At 38.7% G+C, this 19,784-nt stretch overlaps 1 protein-coding gene across 1 annotated transcript; it reads right to left on the bottom strand.

Annotated features, from left to right (window-relative positions):
* Positions 1 to 2,622: 2,622 nt before the first annotated feature.
* LOC124776489 (mitochondrial import receptor subunit TOM20 homolog) lies at positions 2,623 to 16,744 on the bottom strand. Its single transcript, XM_047251505.1, has 4 exons — positions 16,532 to 16,744; positions 16,366 to 16,457; positions 7,650 to 7,823; positions 2,623 to 3,140 (listed from the first exon to the last, which is right to left on the bottom strand). The coding sequence occupies exons 1-4, from the start codon at positions 16,659 to 16,661 to the stop codon at positions 3,075 to 3,077; spliced, it is 462 nt and encodes a 153-aa protein (XP_047107461.1). The 5' UTR covers positions 16,662 to 16,744; the 3' UTR covers positions 2,623 to 3,074.
* Between the last annotated feature and the right edge of the window lie 3,040 nt (positions 16,745 to 19,784).

The raw sequence follows: 19,784 nt of genomic DNA, 5'->3' as shown, positions 1-19,784 counted from the left end.
CAAAGTGTGTTTTGATACTTTCGTCTTGTAGGCTGTCAATATTAAAAGGTAAATTTTCATCTTTCTCAGTCTGGTTCATTTTATTTATGTTACCTGTATCACTCCTTGCATTCTTCCATGGCCAGAAAGACTTCATTTTAACTAGATTGTGGTCTGATCCACACTGGGCTCCTCTATAAGATCTGACGTCTACTGCTTTGAAACTACTTGTTTGCCTAAAGATAATATTTATTATAGAACGAAGTTCTTTAGTGTTCTGTTGCCAAGTATATTTATGAATGTCCTTATGTTTGAAAAATGTGTTGATAATTTTTAGATCAGATTGTTCACAAATTGCAATCAATCGTTCCCCATTGTTATTATATTCGTCCTCTCCACGTTTTCCTATTATTCTACATGATTCTCTAATTCCTACCCTTCCATTCAGATCTCCCATGATAATCAGTTCCTTTCTTCTTGGGACTTTTTCAATAGTCTCCCTGAGGTTGGCCCAGAATGTATCTTTCTCCTTATCTTTTGTGTCGTTCGTGGGTGCATATATGCCAATAATCACAACTTCCCTCGCAAATAATGTCATTTCAACAGTTATAATACGTTGATTGACGAATGTCCAATTTGTGATTCTTTCTTTCCATGATTTCTTTATCATAATGGAGACTCCTGCTTTGGCTCTTACTGCTTTTGATACCCCACTCCAGATGTGTACATAATTATCCAGTTCTTCTTCTCCTTGGCCTTTCTTCTTTGTTTCAGAGAGTACGACAACATCCATGTTGAACATGTCAAGTTCTGCAGGTAGTAAATTTATTTTAGTGGAAATACCTTGCACATTCCAGCATCCAAACATAATTTTCCGTTTCTCATCGCCAGTTCGTCGTCCAAAGTTCCAACTTTTCCGAGGCATATTATTAGGTTTTTTAGCATTTTTATGTGAGTGAGGAGCTGGCCCACTGCACAACCCCCAACCCGGAGGACCAGGTAATTTTTACTCAAGGTTTTCTTTCTTTAGCCTTTGATAAGCCAATATCATATTACAAGGCAGCAAATGCTAGTTTTGATCCACCCCGGGTATTTTATTTTATTTCATTTCCTCGGTACCCACCATATCTTACTCAACAACTTTAAAATTACATTGAAATCCAAACAATCTGAATATCTTCATTAAAATTTGTTTTCAAAATATTTATCATCTTGCATGTCAAAAGATCATTTTTATAAGTTAAGATATTTTTAATGGCATTCTAAATGTTGTATTCACACATATGTAAAGTACCCAAGACCAATTTTTTTTAAACATGTTTCAATGCAGCACTATTTTGCAAAAAGAATTTGACCAGCTAGGAGAAAGCAGCGGTGCTATAAGTATGGAAGTATTTCCTACATGGTGGAATACTGTTATTTTACATCACAACTGGTTTTTGGCCAACCTTCATTAACATGTGAGAGGCACAGGTACAAACTGACATACATTGGTTGTGAAAAACTAATTGTTCTTACCATACGTGCTTACCTGCCACTAGATTGGATTTATGATACAAATGGTGATTTGGACAGTGTTGCAACTCAGACTCATTCCATTTATGTTCACAGTGTAATTTTCCATCTGCATCTATCTGATCATCCCCCCCCCCCCCCCCCCCAACTGTTCATTTTGTATTCTCTCTCAACTTTGTGTTGCAACAGCTTCCATAAATTTTCATAATCATATAATTACTGTTCCTATTCTCCATCCTGAGATCATAACTGTACCGCAGAATTGAAATAGAGGCTTCACACAACTCTTCAGCTGCTACCTCAGAACTCAAAGATGAAATGGTAAATTAAATTCAACATACTCTAATCATTGCTTATTCCTGTAATCCCACTGGACAAATTCAAGGATTGAGCAATATAATTATGCTTACGCCCAAAGTCAGATCGCAAGGCATGGCACATAGTGGTATATCCACAAGCACCACGTCATATGAGTAAAGAGGAGTGGCACATTTAAGGTCTGCCAAGGACAGTCTCAGTCACACATGTCTCTCAGTTCTTTCATGTGAACTGTGCGCTCTTTGGTGGACTTATAATAAAAACTATCTGGTACTTGGGTTGTTTCTGGACACTGATACGGATTTCGTCCATTGATGTTCAATTTGCGCATAATTATGTATTTTCCTGATGTGGTGCTATCTCCATTTCATGGCATTATGTGCCTATCTTGAGGTACCAATAGCCTGTACATGCACCACATGAGTGGTTCATATTAGTGTGCTTTTCAGCCTGCCAAAGATGGTGTTCTCTAGCACTATCATTTGAGATATTCAATAAATCTCCAGAGGGCTCAAACTGCTTCAATCTTAACCACTCGTATCCCCTCTGTTGCCTGTATTAATGTATTCTTCATAATTTTCATTCACAGTCAATAACAAAACTCAAGTCAAGACAATCATCACAAATGAGTACAGCAATTATTCTTATGCCACACATGCCATGCATACAACACACACTTGATAATTCATTTCTTTCTCCATTACTACATGTCTGCTAGCACTCAACAAAAATAATATTTTTCAAAGCTAGTACAATATTGTATAAAAATGATTAAAATTTGGATAATGGACAAATATGTCTAACACAGTCTGTGGACAACAATACAGTGTAACATTTTATTAACAGTTAAATTGATTAACAATTTACCAAGTAAACAATTATTTTTATCTTAATCTGTTAATTACATTTGTATATCACTATACTTATTGATCTCCCATAATCACTTACTCAATAAAAGTGTTACTTAAAAATAATAAAAAATACAATCAAAACATTCAAAATAAGTTTCTGATAAGAGAAGGGCTTATGAAATCAATATCAAAAATTTAATTTTGAAATCATTTCATATGCCACTTTCATCCTGATTCAGTGATATTCTGCCAAGAAATGTGCATCTTTGTACTCATCTGCCATCAAGGCAGGCAGATTTGAAAAAGATTTGACTGCTGTAGTCCACAGGAACTAGTGGGCCAAATGGCATCTTATGCCTCACACTACATCAGCAACCAGCCTTTTAACATGACATGGCGTAACAAATGTGCTTACTCGAGCTCATCTTCAACGCCAGCCATGGTTGGCATATTCATTCCACTTGAAGCAACAAGTTTCTGTACAACAAGAAAATAGGTTAGCTTTGGACAATTAGAAGCAGTAGCTATACTAGAGAGACAGATATGATTATTTTAATTATAAAAATCACTGTACACCAATATACAACTTCTAAATTAAAATGCAGTAAACACATAATAGCATTAAGCTGACAATTAGTCACAATAAATAATGGGTAGAGAGTAGTTTGTTTAATACAGTGGACTCTAGCTCAGATCAATTAATTTTTGTATTGCTGCAGTACCAATAAAAAAACAGCACCTAATTTAGAAATTTAAAAAACTATATAAACACAAACAATATGAATATTATGTTTTACACAATGCAAGTATAAAATCCACCAACACTTTTCATCATCTCCATTAATAATTAATAACACACATGACAATAACTCTACTTAATCATCAGGCCCCAAAACTAAACAGATACACTTACGACATATCACTCACTTCACAAAGAAGAGGTATCATTGCATGTAAAGAAAGAAAACAGTTCCAATTAGGCAGCTCATTTAACCCCTCTCAGTCACCTAACCAGCCATCAATGCCACCTGACTGTACTGATACACATCAAATTAGTGGAAGCATCTGCCTGATACAGATAATTTGCTGTTTCCTGAACACACAACACAGTGGACTGTTTTCAAAGAATTTTCATCATGCTGTGTGGCACAGGCACTCAGTCTTGCTAGTGATAACTCATGGTTCACTGAAACAAAATGGTACAGATTATTTGCTTCAAAACTTTTAACTACCAATAGATTATCTCTGCAAAGTTCTTTTACATTTTGGGACAACTCTTTTGTTGCAGGCTGTCAGCATCAGAGTCCTACTATAGAAAATGGCAAATAAACCAGAAGACTGGCGTGTCCCTCAGTTATCAAAAAATGAATCTGTAACTGCTGTTCATCGAGCATTTCAAACACACATTCACCAAGATCCACAAAGCAGTCTCCATTTATATCTGGTACAACAGTTTGAAGAGAAAGGCTGTATTTGCAAATGCAAAGGTCCTTGACAGCCTCTAGTGTCAGAGCAAAATGTCGATTGTGTTCAAGCAGCATCCCAGCAAAGCCCACAGAAATCAACACATCAAGTGTGTCGTGAGCTTTAGATCCCAGAGACAAACATTACCAAAACCTAGTGTAAACGGTTATGCATGAAACCATACATGCATTCATTCCAGGAGATTACTGCACGATCTGAATTCTGCACTGAGATGGCAGCAATGATGGGCAATGACATGTCAAAGGTATTAATTTTTAGTGATGAAGCAAAATTTCACACTAATGGCAAAGTTAACCAGTACAATGTTGGTTTCTGGGGGACAGAAAACCCCCATTTCTCTATCAAAAATGAGTGAGATTCACACTAGGTCAATGTGTTTTACACAGTTCCAAGGAAGATTTGCAGCTCTTTCTTTTTGACAGAGAAAGCCATCACAGAGATTTGCTACCGCAACGTTTTCTCTGTGGCTTATGCCTCATTTGCAAGTCAACTGCAACAGCTTCATATTGTTATGAGGTGGTACACGCCCTGTGGTCCAGTTGGCTGTAGGGCACGGCAAGGTAAGGCGCGCACACGCACCCGCACACCTGTCTGGACAACGGCTTAGCTGTGCTCGTGTTGATGGTGCTTGTTGCAGATATTCACCATAATCAACAGACTTAAAAACCCTGTGATTTTTAAGGGGTTATGTTACAGACAAGCAGTTTGTCCCACCCCTGCTACAATCTGTGCCACAGCTATAGCAGCAAATTGCAATTGCATTTCAACCCATCACCACCCACAGGTTGTGCAAGGCTAGGGAAGAATATGAATATCATCCCAGTATCTGCTGTGAGATGCAAGGAGCACAAATGAGGTCCCTGTAACCTTTAAAAAAAAAAAAAAAAAAAAAAAAAAAAAAAAAAAAAAAAAAAAAAGAGACTTTTAGCAACACTTAACAGGAAAAGGTTTGAAGCAAATCAGTTGTACCATTTCGCTGCATGAATGTTTCAATGAACAATGTTCTTTGGTGCCCACCCTGTATTTTCTAAACCAAGCTGTTCCAGATCAAATGTTTACCTGGGACAGCAGGGTGGGCAACTGGCTCCAGCATGGGCAGTAGCACACAACACCTTAAACCACTGGGCGAGTGCACATGGGCAGAAGTGGCCGAGCAGTTCACACATCTGCAGAATGCATGCAATAGGGCCTTCTGGCAGGTAACCATGTACAGGAAAAGGTTTGAAGTAAATCAGTTATACCGTATCATTGCTACACCAGCCAGTTAGCGTGATCAGGAGTGCACAGGGGTGCCCTAGCCCAACAGGAGAGTGTTGGAACAGCCTATTTCACACAATTTTCTCCACTATGTATGTTTGCTGAACGGTAATAACGGAACTAGATCAGATTAGAAACTACTTCCTTATTTCAAGACAAATTGTCAATCTGAATATATGACGCTCTGAAAAAGTCAACTGCACAACATTTTCTGATGAAGTCTTTTAACAAACATTGTGTGTTGAGTACCCACAATGCAGGAAATGTGAAGCATGGTGATGAAGTAGTTGTTAGCCTCCAGAAATTTATGAGATATGTTTATAGAGCACATTTCAGGGTATATTATTACTGTCCCACTGCAGCAGTTGTTACAAGGTTGGTGTTCAGAGAAGTAGTAGTCAAACCACTCTTTGCCCTCTTCCCACTGAGGTTATCCTTTTGTGGAAATTTTAAAACCCTTGCACAGGGGCAAATTATGATTCAAATGGATCTCATTTGTGTCGAGAGCTTTAATTCCTCCATATCCTTGTTTGATCCATCAGACCTGTGGAAATAATGGTTTGATTGTTTTGATGCTGCTCTTTTGGCTTGTCAGTTCTTTTGATAAACTATGTGAATTTAGCAAGATTGGATGGTTTAGTGTGAGCTTTGCTTTGCTCTTCATTGTCTACATTCTAGGAAGATGTATTAATCTGAATGATATCTGACTCTCCAGGTACAGGTTGTTCCACATTGGACATGCTGTAAGTATAGTCACTAATTCAATTTTGCAACTATATTTGCTGTAGCAGGACACTTGCAACTGACACTTGTAGGTATGGTGGAACATTCTGTATCCAATTTGTGAGCAGCTAAACATCTGGCACAGGTAGTCTTGACTTTACATATCACCATGGTACAGCCAAATTGTTTGCATTTAATACATCACATGGTACTGGCTATATATTGAAAAAATTCCAGGTAGAAAAGATGTATTGTCTTTTGGTAACATTAGCACATTACAATTATACATATAAGAAGTGGTCTTCTCAGCTTAATTCATGCATCCCACACATTTTTGCAAACTAGACCCCTGGCTACGCCACACATCAGCATGTCACCACAGCTAAGTTTTCGTATTCACATTCACTTCCTTCACCGAAGTGCAATCAAAATGTCACTTTCTAATCTAGCCTAGATCTTGGGTACACTACAGATTTGACTGACGCAACAACCTACATCCAAAAAGTAATAGATGCAAATGAAATAACAACAGCGTTATCTTTGTGCATGTATGATGTAACATGCCACATCATCGTGTTACAGGATGAAGCTGATATTCAACATCAGTTGGGTCAATTTTCTCGTCTTTTCAAATTGCCTATTCACCCATGTTACAATACTTGGCAGCTTACTGGTGCACTGTACTATCCCAGTGTGATTCGCATCAGTTCACAGTCACCTGATCATTGTTGGGACTGTCAGTGTAAATAAACATTCATAAACATGAAATATGTGGTGTGCAATTATTTTTAAAAACTCTTTAGTATCCTTTAGGTTGACAAACAAACTTTGAGAAGAATCAGGCAACCAAAGATCACAACTGGCAGATGTTGATGCATACAAACCTCTTCAAATGTCTTGACATTTTTACACTTCCTTCCCAATATGCTTAACTCCTTAAAGACCATTATCATTATAAACATCTGACATCCACTGATAGATAAGGGCATACTTTAGGTATCTCCAGGTATTACAGTCTTTAGCTTCATGAATTGCTATTGGCTGTAATGTCAAATAGCCATCTCTTGTTAGATCATCACTTTCTTTCTGTATCTCTTGGAATCAAGCAAAGAACCTCTTTGATCCATCTACCATGCATTCATCTCCAATAGCACCAATTTTCCACAAAAGGTTCATCATCGTCTGCTAGAAATGTCAGAAAGGAGTTTTGATCTATACCCTAAAATTTTCTTCCTCTGGAATGGGCAAACAAAGTGCTGCACTCTACAAAAGTGGAAAGTTTTGTAAGTCTTTAAAATAACGCAGCTGCTATACTTGCAGAAGTATCACGATCTCCACAACATGTTAACACAAGCTGATGGATAATAACGATGTCAATATGGAATGTTAACTATGCAAAAAATTATGTCAATGTAAGACAACAAAATGTATGTTGTTTTTGATGAAAAATGATTGCCAATCACATGAAAATTTGATAAGTTAATTTGCAGTCAAACTGTGTGTGAAATGTTTTTCAATTACCTGGCCCACAACCGGGAGCCGCTGAAGCAGCAAGTGGAACACCTGTGGTGGCAGTGTCTGCTGGAGCACCTGCAGCAGCTGGTTTGGCTGCCCACACACGGCCACTGCGTTGCCCAAATGCTCCACTCCAGCATCCAGGTCACCACGTGCCAAAAGCTCTTCGCCAAGTTGGATCTGAAACAGTAAAAATGACAGCTTTAGGCACACCTTGGTATACCACCCACACAGTGGTTTATTAGTAAAGAAACAACAGCTTATCAGTTTTTAAAATTAATCATTTCCTTCCAATTGGGTACCATGGCATTGATACCGAGGAAACACTTATTCCACAGGGCTGTATTTTAAAATTGCAGTTTAGTCAGTACTACTAGTTCCTGACATACCCCATTTTCAAGTGCATCTGTAACAGATGTGATTACATGGTCCTCATCTCATCATACAAGAATCGTGTGCCATGTGCAATTGTGCATAGTGCAGTTGCCAAAATGCATAATCCCATGATGTATAGCAACAAAACACATTTAAACAGTAATTGCTTCTAAAATTCAGTGTCACAGTTTTGCAGCTCTGATTTTTCCGCTTCAAAAAATAGCTAATTGCATAAAAAGTACTCAATTGGAAAATTTTATCTTCTCGAAACATTCTTCGGGGCTTTGGGACTCCTTTCATAAATAGAAATCACCTTCATAAAATAGTATGGATAATTTTGTTAACTACTATTTCTCCAGCACATAGGTAAACAATCTGCTTCTTTGATAGCCATATTTCTGTGCCCTTTAATGTTGCTATATTTTGCACTGGCATGCAAAAAAATTACGATTTTTATTATTACACGAGTCTATATGTAGTTGTGTCAGTCCTTGCTTAGTAGCTGAAACAAGACCATCTGAGTGAATTAGTCAGCTAGTCTGTGCTTAGCAGCTAAACTGCCGACATCCCTGAGGTGTGTCTATCACTATCAATCAGGCAATTAATATTTATTCCATTAATATCATACACTCAGTGTGAATGGGTCAGTCTGTGCCAAGCTATCAGTATGTAATTACCAATGTGACTTCGTACAATTACTATGTATATTAAAGTCGAAGTTGAGCAGTAAAAGTGCTCAGTTATTATGCAACAAAAATAAATCTGATGTCATATTTATGTCAGGACTTGACTCAATAGTCACCAGTGTACAGTAAAGATGTCGCCCCTCTGTCATGACAATTTTTGCATAGGTGAAGTGCTGACCTGTGGTACACAAGCTACCTAAACTGTTGAATACAATTTGATCACAGCACTGTTACTTCTGTCAATAAATGTGAAGAAGATAATAAATTTATTTCTACAATGTTGATGTAATTATTTAGAAACTAGTCACTAAATCAAAAATCACAGTATGACAGACAACACAGAAAAGCTCCAAGACTTCCAAGGTAAAAATCCAGATCAGTAATGCTTCAAAAAGAGGACTGTAAAGCACGAAAAAGTCTAGATGAGGTCTTTATCCAGCAGCTGATATCAAATGGCTGATAATGATATAAGAGTACTGCCATTAAAAGAAAGAAGAGGTGAAACAGAATCTCATACTGGATAAGGATTTTCCAGGGATTCAGCTGCGGCTTTGATTGGTTACAATGCTCAACATCATGGTTAATAGCGCTTCAGCCAGGGTATTTTCAAAGAGACAGTCATGAAACTTTCCACAGTTTATAGTTCATATCAATTCATACAGGCAAAGAAAAAAATCTTACCTTCATAGGCTCAGATGTTTCTGAATTTAACATACGAAGTAAGAAACTACCCCCAAAGAGGGCACCTCAGGCAACATTTGTCACATGCATAATATATTCAAATTCTCGATCTCTGGAATAATTCAAGATATTTAGGTGACTTTTTATATGACACATGAGAATTTTCTGATTAAAATGATCCTAGCTTGGAAACGTGAGTCCAAGGTATTTTGCTCACTGGTGTCACATGGCACAACACTCCCTAAAAAGAGCTTCCACATCTCAGTTTAAAAGGTTTCATTAACATAACTTCTGCCACAAACTAGTTTCTGTTGCCATATTCTTACATAAAGGCTTCATAAAATCAGAATCTAGCCTCACTTGACCAACATTTTAATTCATCCTGAACACGTCTAATAAACAACTTTCAAATATCCATTATAAATTACAAGTGATCACTGGTGGTAGTGTTGCTGCCTTGCAGCTGCAAATCTATATCAGGCAGCTGCTCCATTCTGTAGCATAAAGTTCACAATGATTTTATCTAAATCACAACCAACATCTATAACCTCTGCAACCCACTAGTCACTGCCATGTACAAGAGACAAACATCCCACAGTAGGTTGTGAATGCAAATATTCTCCTGATGTTTCTGAGATTTTGACTGGGCAAATGAAATTTGTCTCTTGATACCTAAAGTTTGCAAAACTTTGTGTCTCCTGAATTTTTTTCATAGGGGGGGTGGGGGTGGTATCTTGGTTTGATAATTCCTCTATTCCATCCCTTCACTTCTGTGACATATTGCTGCTATTTCTTCAAAAGTTGTAGTTTTCCTGCTTTTACTGTCCATTTTTCAAGTTCAATAAATATGTCCAGGACAAGGGTTATTCTCCTCCCATGTCCCAAACGTAACTTCTGAAGAGCCCTCTGTTATACTTTCCAAACCAAGTGCAAGTCACCTCTTTCCAGGACAATCATCATGTTTCTGAAACTACCAGGTGTCTCCTTCAACATCACGTACCACTAATGACTTCACACATCCATTCAAAGTATCATGTCACAGCTTCAAATAAGATCTTCAAATTACCACACAGAGTCTAGGGAAAATGTAGAACAGAGAAAGTCATCACTGGAAATATCTATTTCGAGAGAGTACTGAACAAGTCTTCATACTCGTATTTTGAAGAAAGATTTTTCTTTTCTTCTAGCCTTAATTCCACACTTAACGAAACCAACCAAGGCAGCACAGTGGTTCGCATATTGGACTTGCATTCAGAAGGACAACGGTTCAAACCTGTGTTTAGTCATCCCCATTTAGATTTGCCATGATTTCTCTAAATTGCTTCAGGCGAATGCTGGGATGGTTCCTTTGAAAGGGCACGGCCAACTTCCCTTCCCATCCTTCCCTAATGGAACCGATGACTTTGCTGTTTGGTTCCCTCCCCCGAGTCAACCAAACAACGGATATCCAAACAGTAAGCACACTTCATCCTGCCTTGGTCCAGGACAGATGACATTTCAAACATAATAATTACCATACCAAAAGCCCAAAAATTAACAGAACTTTCACAAAAGCTTACTGGCAGTAGACAACAAATCTGTTGAACAGTTTGTATGTCAACAGCTGAACTATTATTTTTTCTCTCTAACTCTTACTTCAAGACCCCAGGGATAAAATTACTCTTTAGTCAAACGTTTTACATATCTAACAATAGTTCTGAAAATGCATAAAACAGCAGGTGAAAATAAATGGTTCTGAATACATGTTGCTGGACTTTATTAACTTGAAAACTGTTTAGATAATTTTATACTACAATTACAATAAAATAACTGCTGACAATGTCAATGCTGCTATGGAATAATGGTAATGCTTGAAAATGATCATGTTCACGATGGAAGTGGAATGCTGAATATGACGATAGGGCTTGTGGAACAGAAAGTAGTGACTAAATTTCATTGAGGGAGAGGAAACTGGAAGGAAGGTGTCAGGTAACATGTGATGGGCTGGAAAGAAAAACATATTAAAATGCAACATGAAAATGATCCTTTTAAGCAGATGTATGATTGCATGGTACTGATCAACAGTAAAAATATTGAAATTTTTTAAGGGCTGGTAGCTTTAGAAAAAAAAAGTTTAAATTCTAATTTTAAAAAAGTCAGTCAGTCACAGCAAAAGAACTTCGACACACAATTCCAAATCATAGTTTTCTTTTTAATTTGAATATTATGTTTTAAATAAAAGAAAAAGCAATAATATATCTTTAACCATCCCTGAGCTATTGCATTTTAATATTTTGCCAAATGTCACACTTGAAAAAGTCATTCAAGCTGCCACCTATGGTGGCCTGTATCTTGGGGCAGGAACTTTTGAGGAGGGGAAAAAAATTCTTACTTTGACCTGAATTTTAACATCTCAAATTCAATGGCATTTGTCACTATATCAACTACCAAATCAATGTGGACTTACCATGCCAGTAGTGATTTAGAGAAGCCTTGCTCTGGATGACTGAGTGGGGATTTGAACTGTGTTCCTCTGAAATGAGAGGCCCGTGACTGAAGAGAAATAACTGCAGCACAAAAGCTGTTGGCTCCTCTTGACACTTTTAACACAGACAAAATTCTGGCCCTGTTTATATGGCGGAGTCATGATCGTGTTGAGGACAACTTATATAACAGAACTGCTTTACTTTACACAGCTTGTGGTGTATTATAAAAGCACAAGTTGATTGATTTATGAAGATATAATGATGTTCATATAGGGAGTGAGATGTAATCAACACCTTATGAAACCGTAAGAGTATTTGATATTGTGTATCAAACTGTTGTTCAAGCTTTAAATAAATAAATAAATAAATAAATAAATAAATGAACATAAAATGTAAATGGTCTAAGCTCATCCAAAGGTAATTTAAATTGTTACTCAATGCATAGTATTCTACACTGAAGCTGTGGCACCCATTAGGCCTGAGAACAGCTAAACTATCCTCTTGTCTGTTCGGGAAAGGTATTTTCTACTAGGGGAATTGTGCAGCCAATAGTCCTGTGAGTCACATAGAGAAGGGGTGGCAATGTGTGACTGTTTTCTGCTTCGGGAATCCCCCCCCCCCCCTTTATTAACAAGGTACACTGCAGACAGACTGATCTGGGCAGAATAGCTTGCTGGCAGTCAGATTGGAAGGCCATGCAGTGGTGAGCCCTGCAAGACATGGAATATTTGTGCCAACTTTGGGACAACTGATGGCAGCAAGTAATAACTATCGCTTCTGCAAATAAAAATCATCTCTGTTAAATCGTTGCCATGGATGCAAGTCTTTTTCCCAGCAATACAGGTGCGACAAACGTTACACAATACTATTTCAAGTATGCTGATCAAGGGTCGCCATTATGGTACTTTTGTCTACTGAAGTTATTAGATGCAAGAAGAATGTGCAGGAGTACCTTAGCATCACCACATCCTATCTGTACTGCACCACCCAAGGCAAGCCACAGACAATTTATTCTTTAGTATTGTGTAGGAGAGCCAGCCTCTCATAAATTTGACAGCTGTGAGAAGTGTTTTGATTTAATACAACACTGAAAATTTATGAGCGTGCATATTTAATTTCAAACACCTATTTCATTTACTTTAAATCTTAATGTTACTAGTTTCAACAGTTAACACAATGGTGGTGGTGCCTCAAAAACAACTAACGATGCCAAAAAAAAAATTTAAATCAAGTACTTCCCCAACAATATCTAAATGAACCCCAAGTGCCAACACCAAAACATCAACCACCAACACAGAGAGAGAGAGAGAGAGAGAGAGAGAGAGAGAGAGAGAGAGAGAGAGAGACCAAAACAAACTCTCAACCCATCCTATCATCCCCCCCCCATAACCAAAGATCCATCAACAAATAAAAACAAAAAAATAAACAAATCCCAATCACACAATACAACTCAAAAACAACTACAACAGAAGAGATCCTCCACAACGTAATCATAAAACAACTATCACCCCCCACCCACCTACCTCTACACACATTACCAACAACTACCCCCCTCCCCAACACATCCTTAACCAAACAAACATACATTTTACTAATGGCCCTTGAAAAAATGCAATAGTCCCCTGAGACGCTTTTCTGCCAACATTACTCATCTAAATGTGACTGAAGGTTAGAAGAGTGCCTCTTCCCCCTCCCAACAACTGACTTAACCACCCCCTTAAAACCCCTCTTATCATATTTGTATATGCCCCAATCTCGTAATTTTTGAATTCTAAACTATGGTTGACAACTAAATGATTGTACCCCTCTGGCCAAATCCCCTATAAGATGAAAAAGCATCGGAAACTATTGGGCTACTCTCATCTATAAACTCCTCAATTAATCCCACCAATTCCTTTTCATGTGCCCCTCCAAAATCCTAAAAACACACACCGAAAAACCGCCCCCAGATACAACAGCCCCCACACCCATAAACCAACCGGAGATTTACCCCTCCCATACTTCCTCTTCCCAAACTGTGAATCGTCAACCTCCACGAACACCCCAGGCCCACCCAACTTACCCCTGTACTTAATATATTCAGAACAAACTTCCCTACAAAACGAAAACCAGTCAAACTGCCCTCTCACTAACACCAGTCTCATGTGTACAAAAACTATGGGAGGATCTATAACAAAAATAACACATCATCAACACTATCTCTCGCATGCCCAACCTGCATCTCTCGAACCAGGTACAACTCCTTATGGAGCGCCAAAGGTTGTCCCTACAGCACCGCCACATGTAGCAGTCCCTGGTCAGAGACGCCGGAACTCTGGGCAACCGCATGCTCTGCTGACACACACCGCACTTCACCACTTCAGTCAACAGCCAGAATAATTGTAAGAATTTTATCAGGGACAACATATTGTCACCCATTTCTGCCTGCAAACGAGAACTATTATATTTATCCGTCATATCCATACCTAACAAAAGCAGCAACAAATTAAAATAAATGACTCCTCACGCAACATACAGCAAACAGAGCTAAAATAACTTAGACACAACAAAAACTTAATTCTTAACTCACTGAAACCAATTTCTGTTAAAGACCAGTCACAAACGACACCTGAACAGATCAAGCAGCAACACCAAAATGTACCCAATTACACCACATAACACGCAAACTATAAACACACCACCAGAGGACACCACCGACTGCAACAAAATGACATCTACAAACACAGCACACTCAAACTAAACTCTGCACCATTGTGATGTCACACACCACAACACCCCTTACGTCACTGGTTAAAGCCAACAGGTGGGATCGGACGCCTCCACTGACCCAGAAAAAGGAGCCTCTCAAATTTGACGGGTCACAATGATTCACTATATGCATGACTTTGGTTGACAAATTCATATACTCAAAAATGAAGATTAAAGTAACTGTTGACTATAAAGACCAGTATTAAATTCAGCTCCTTTTAACAAGTTTCTTGAAGTAATATTTGAATATGAAATAACTTAAAGTCTACAAGTTTCATTCCAGTACAAGAAACAATAATAATAGTCACTAAATATTAAATTGAATGATTTCCCCAAGGCAAACAAACAAGCTGGTTTAACGACTGTTCATTGCAAGACAAACAGTTTTTCAGAAGGATTGCTTACAAGGTGAGTCATTCATACTGCTGTATGGTGTCACTGCACTTTAGTGGAAAACAATGCCCATCGAAGTGATAGTTGAAGGTGTGAAGTTTATAACTGTTTTGCAACAACCCCCTATGTCATCTAAATAATCTGAATGAAGATTGCCTAGTTAACTTTCAAAGTGACACAAACACAATTAAATATATTAGGAGTGTGTAAGTTACAAAAAGCAGTGTTCAAAGTCTTTATATTGTTTATTTATTTGAGAGTCTAAATTTAGCAGCTACGTAAGACAAAGTGGTGGTAAGGTCATGCTGCTTTGAATCGTGACCACAACCTCTTAACATAGAACACTTAAGAACAGTAAAGAGTATGATAGGATCGTTACAAACTTACACATCTTATCTGGATATAATATATTGGGATATTATGAACTGTCATTAAGTTAGTACCAACTGTAGCTGCTATTAATTCAACATGACAAAACAATTTGTAGTGTGTAGCACACTTTGATAAAAGAGTAAATAACAGTTTTTGAGACTGCTCTTGTTATTGGGAAGCCAAAGTTTCAACATGAGCAAAATTCATGCAGCATTACTCTCTGCTTATAGACTATACACATGCATTGTAGCACAATTTAACCATCATGGAAATACATAATGTTGGTGTGTTCTTTGTAGTGTCTTACAATATATAATAGGAATTACCTTACTCTACAGTAACTGAAGGCATGTCGTCTCACTAGGCCTATAAACTACATGAAGCTTTCAACACTAATTACATCGAACACTTTCAAGACTGATCACATCCACCAAGAAATTCACCTGATATTTATGTAACACGTTATCACTCATAATAAAATCCTGCTGCACACCAAATTCAATTAATGGCCCATGGAACTAACCAAAGATAGTAAATTAAATGGTCATCATATTATACTATTTTAGGACATACACAATCATCACATTTGTGAAATATCTTTTCCAAGACAAAAAGCCTTTGATCGAGCACATTTCCTTACAAATTTCAAAATATTACGGACAGCATTAAACAATGTTTACCCATTTTTCAGTACTAATTCACAAGCATCACACAAGTAATTTTGAACTGTAACACTGACAGAAACAGATACGACAGTATTCCGCAGTAATTGTTTTCTTAATTTATTGCTGTAAGTGTAAAATCTACATCTTAACGAAATAACACAAAAGTGCAGAAAATGAGTCTCACACATAACCTAAAAAAAAACAATCTCGAGCCACAGAAGTTAAGAAAATATTCTGGAGTGTCGTCCGATTAATGCAGTGTACTGTTGGTAACATACACCTAACAAAATTTACAGAAAACAAGACAGTTTTGTAACTTGGTATACTGTAGAATTACCTCCTGCAAGAACCATCTTTGAACGTCGTCCCTGTCTTTCAGATCTGGAAATTTGGACCCTTCCTTGCTAGCTGCTTTTCTGGCCTTCCTTCCTGCAGAAATAGCAGCAATATCTGTAAGTTCTGTAACTGCTTGAAACTACTACAACAAAATCTATTGCACTTACTCTCCCTCAATTTCTTCTTAAAATTCGGATCGCTCCTGCGCTTCCTATCAAAATATATGCAGTAACCAAGAAATAATGTCCCACAAATACCAGCCGCAATTCCAATCGCCGCCTTCGAAACCATCGTCATTCTTATACACAAATTACTTTCCTTCCTTTCACTTCACCGCCATACATCCCCCACACAAACCTTCTGAAGACCAAAGAACTTCGAAAACCAAACAGATGCGAAGACGACATTATATGCGTTCACGTGGTGTACTAGAACTGTAAAGTCGAAAGTACATTGTACATCATAAATTTTATCCGCGCCAAAATATATGAAACAGTTAGCCAAATAATATCTGCAGCTGACAAAAGAAAAGCAACAATTAACATGCTTCTGGAACACAGAGACAATATACAAAGAAAGGAGTCCGGTCTACCAAACAAAAAATGCATATTCCTTTTCCACATTTGTAAAATCAAGAAGAAAAATTCTATGCGTTAGCTAAAGTGTTGTCACTAGCTGAATTTCATGCAAAACTGTCAATCTGAAAGAGAAAATTTCACACCTACTAGCTATCATTATCACTGACTCCCTTTCTTATCGCCTAATAAGTAATAAGTGCTACAACGTAAGTCTATAAGGGGAGAGCCCCTGATTACTAGAATGGCAGTAGCTGACATTCGGAAAGTAACTTGGAATTCCTCATCAAACTTATGCTATTACTCAATGGGTCAAACGGGGACCAGCATGGTAAAGCTGTTGCGGATGACAATTGTCATCCAGTGGAGCTCCTCAATCAGTTTCTTTAAACCAATATGTAAAAGACTTTGAAGATCATTTTTATTTCGATTCTCTACGTTTACATGTGACACTTTCGGAAGACGAAAACAGTTTTTCATTGTCGTGTTTATATATTAAGGCTTGAAATTTTATCATCACTTTCATTATTATTATTTGGCCTTTGGCGTTAACCACTTAGTCAAAGGAGGGGTATTGACAGAACTGCTACACAGTATCACACATACAACATATTAAATTACGCTGGTACAAGTTAAACGTCATAATACACTTAGAAAAATTGAAATGAAAGGAAATATGACTATAACAACGAGGAATGAATGTTGACAGGAGCCGTAGACAGTCTATTGCATAAATCGCATTCGAGTATCTTGAATATAAAATCTACCGTGAAGATTACACGGACGAGATCAAGACCACCTCGCTGGTACCCCGCTTGCTAACCACCGACTGTTCAGCACAGTCCATGTGTCACATCTTCTAATGCTGGAACTTTTGTGTCTAATTTGTAGCTGTACATGCGCTTCTTGCAGAAACTAGGCATAGTCTACCGTGGCCAGCTGTCGAAACAGATCTTTTACAGATGCTGTGAGAACGTTGCGCCGTTGCCTGTCGTAACATGATCTCCCAAGCATCACATAGCTGAGTTCTGCGACCTGAGTTGAATGGACTTCACAGTATGGGGAAGGCTGGACTTCCATCCTATAAAGATGTGAAAGATAGCAAACATGACCCAGCTGCATATGCCCTATAGTAGTTGTAAGATGTCTAGAGAGCTTTATCTGCGTAAACCAATTTTTTTACTGAATGCTCGGCTGCACTGTTGTATAATGTCTTCCTCAGACCAGAGATGTCCAACCCATGGCCCGAGGGGCCTCATATGGCCCAAAGTAATTATCAGTGCAGCTCAAGAAGGGAGTATGTACTACAGATTCGAAAAAAATGAAAGAAAAACATTCCATTTATGTAAAGTTACGGTAAATTGAATATTTGCAATTTGAAACTCCCACCTCATGATGCTGTCCTCTCATCGATCCATTCCTTTTCTTCAGTTGTAATTGTAGGTGTTAAGCGTATTAGGAGCAGCCTAAATATACACTTTTGTTCCATTGTGGGCCAGGTAAGTTAAAAGGTTGGTTTCCCTGCTTTAGATGGTTATGAGAACTGCCACATCTTAGACCATTCATAAAAGATTTGCTTCTTCACAGTAGCAAGGAAATGTAATAAAGTGGAGCATTATACACATTTCGTTTCATCAGATGGTCCACCAACTCATTATTTGAAATACCAAAGTGACCCTTGATCCATAATACCTGTATATGTTCATGTTAGCGTTCTTTGATGTTTTTCTAGGTTTCCCAGAGCACTCCTCGAATCCATGACAACAAGGATGTCATCAAACTGATCTGCCATGTATCACTGCGAAATCTTCAGCAGTCAGCTTCCATTGGAAGCTTAAACATTGCCTTCTCTTGTTTTGGAGCTGTCTGCATATATTTTGATCAGTGATGAGCATGATGACGAGATCTATAGGAGGATAGCAGTAGGAGAAGTGGATGATGACTCAGACGCTCTAGGGTGATAAAATATTCATATCCCAAATAAATATAGGTGGCAGTGAGTCTTTCTGATGTGTCGACAGAAGTGCCGACACAGTGTGATTTGAGGGGACTGCAATGCACGCTATAAACACACGAAGGATGGCGTGAGGTCTGAAACAGGATACGTAATGAATGCTATAAAGAAAAGTACGTAGCTTCTGGAATACTTAACTTTAATCCATCCTTGTTGTATACATCGTTCTTGATGAAACATGCTTCATACGACAACTATCAATTGCTATGTAAGGCTAATGGCGCCTTGCTAGGTCGTAGCGATGGACTTAGCTGAAGGCTATTCTAACTATCTGCTCGGCCAAGGAGCGAGGCTTCGTCCGTGTAGTCGCTAGCTAAGTCGTCCGTACAATTGGGGCGAGTGCTAGTAAGTCTCTCGAGACCTGCCGTGTGGTGGCGCTCGGTCTGCGATCACTGACAGTGGCGACACGCGGGTCCGACATGTACTAATGGACCGCGGCCGATTTAAAGCTACCACCTAGCAAGTGTGGTGTCTGGCGGTGACACCACATTCCTCCCCCGCAAATCGGCGAACGGTCGTGTTATAAGGCTTCCGCCCGCTGTGGGGAGGACCCCATGTTGACGTATGCGATGAGGTGGGGAGCCTAACAACAGGCGAGGCTGTGCCACCCGCACCCGGCCATTCGGTCCGAGGGGAGCTAGGAAACGCCTGAAAACCTAGTCCAGGGTGCACGTCAACATGCGGTGTATGCGCCCGTAAAGAGACAGGAGGGGCCGAAGGGTCGACCTCCATTGCGTCGGGGCACCCGACGGGCGAAGACGACATCTGGTCCGGAGCGGGCAAAAGTTCCATGGCGGAGGACTGCTGGTCACGGGAAGCGATCGGCGGCGC

The sequence above is a fragment of the Schistocerca piceifrons genome, chromosome 2 (assembly GCF_021461385.2).
Source record: "Schistocerca piceifrons isolate TAMUIC-IGC-003096 chromosome 2, iqSchPice1.1, whole genome shotgun sequence".
NCBI classification, from domain to species: domain Eukaryota; kingdom Metazoa; phylum Arthropoda; class Insecta; order Orthoptera; family Acrididae; genus Schistocerca; species Schistocerca piceifrons.
Note: the sequence above shows the minus strand (reverse complement) of the source record. Positions and strands in the feature narration are given on the sequence as shown.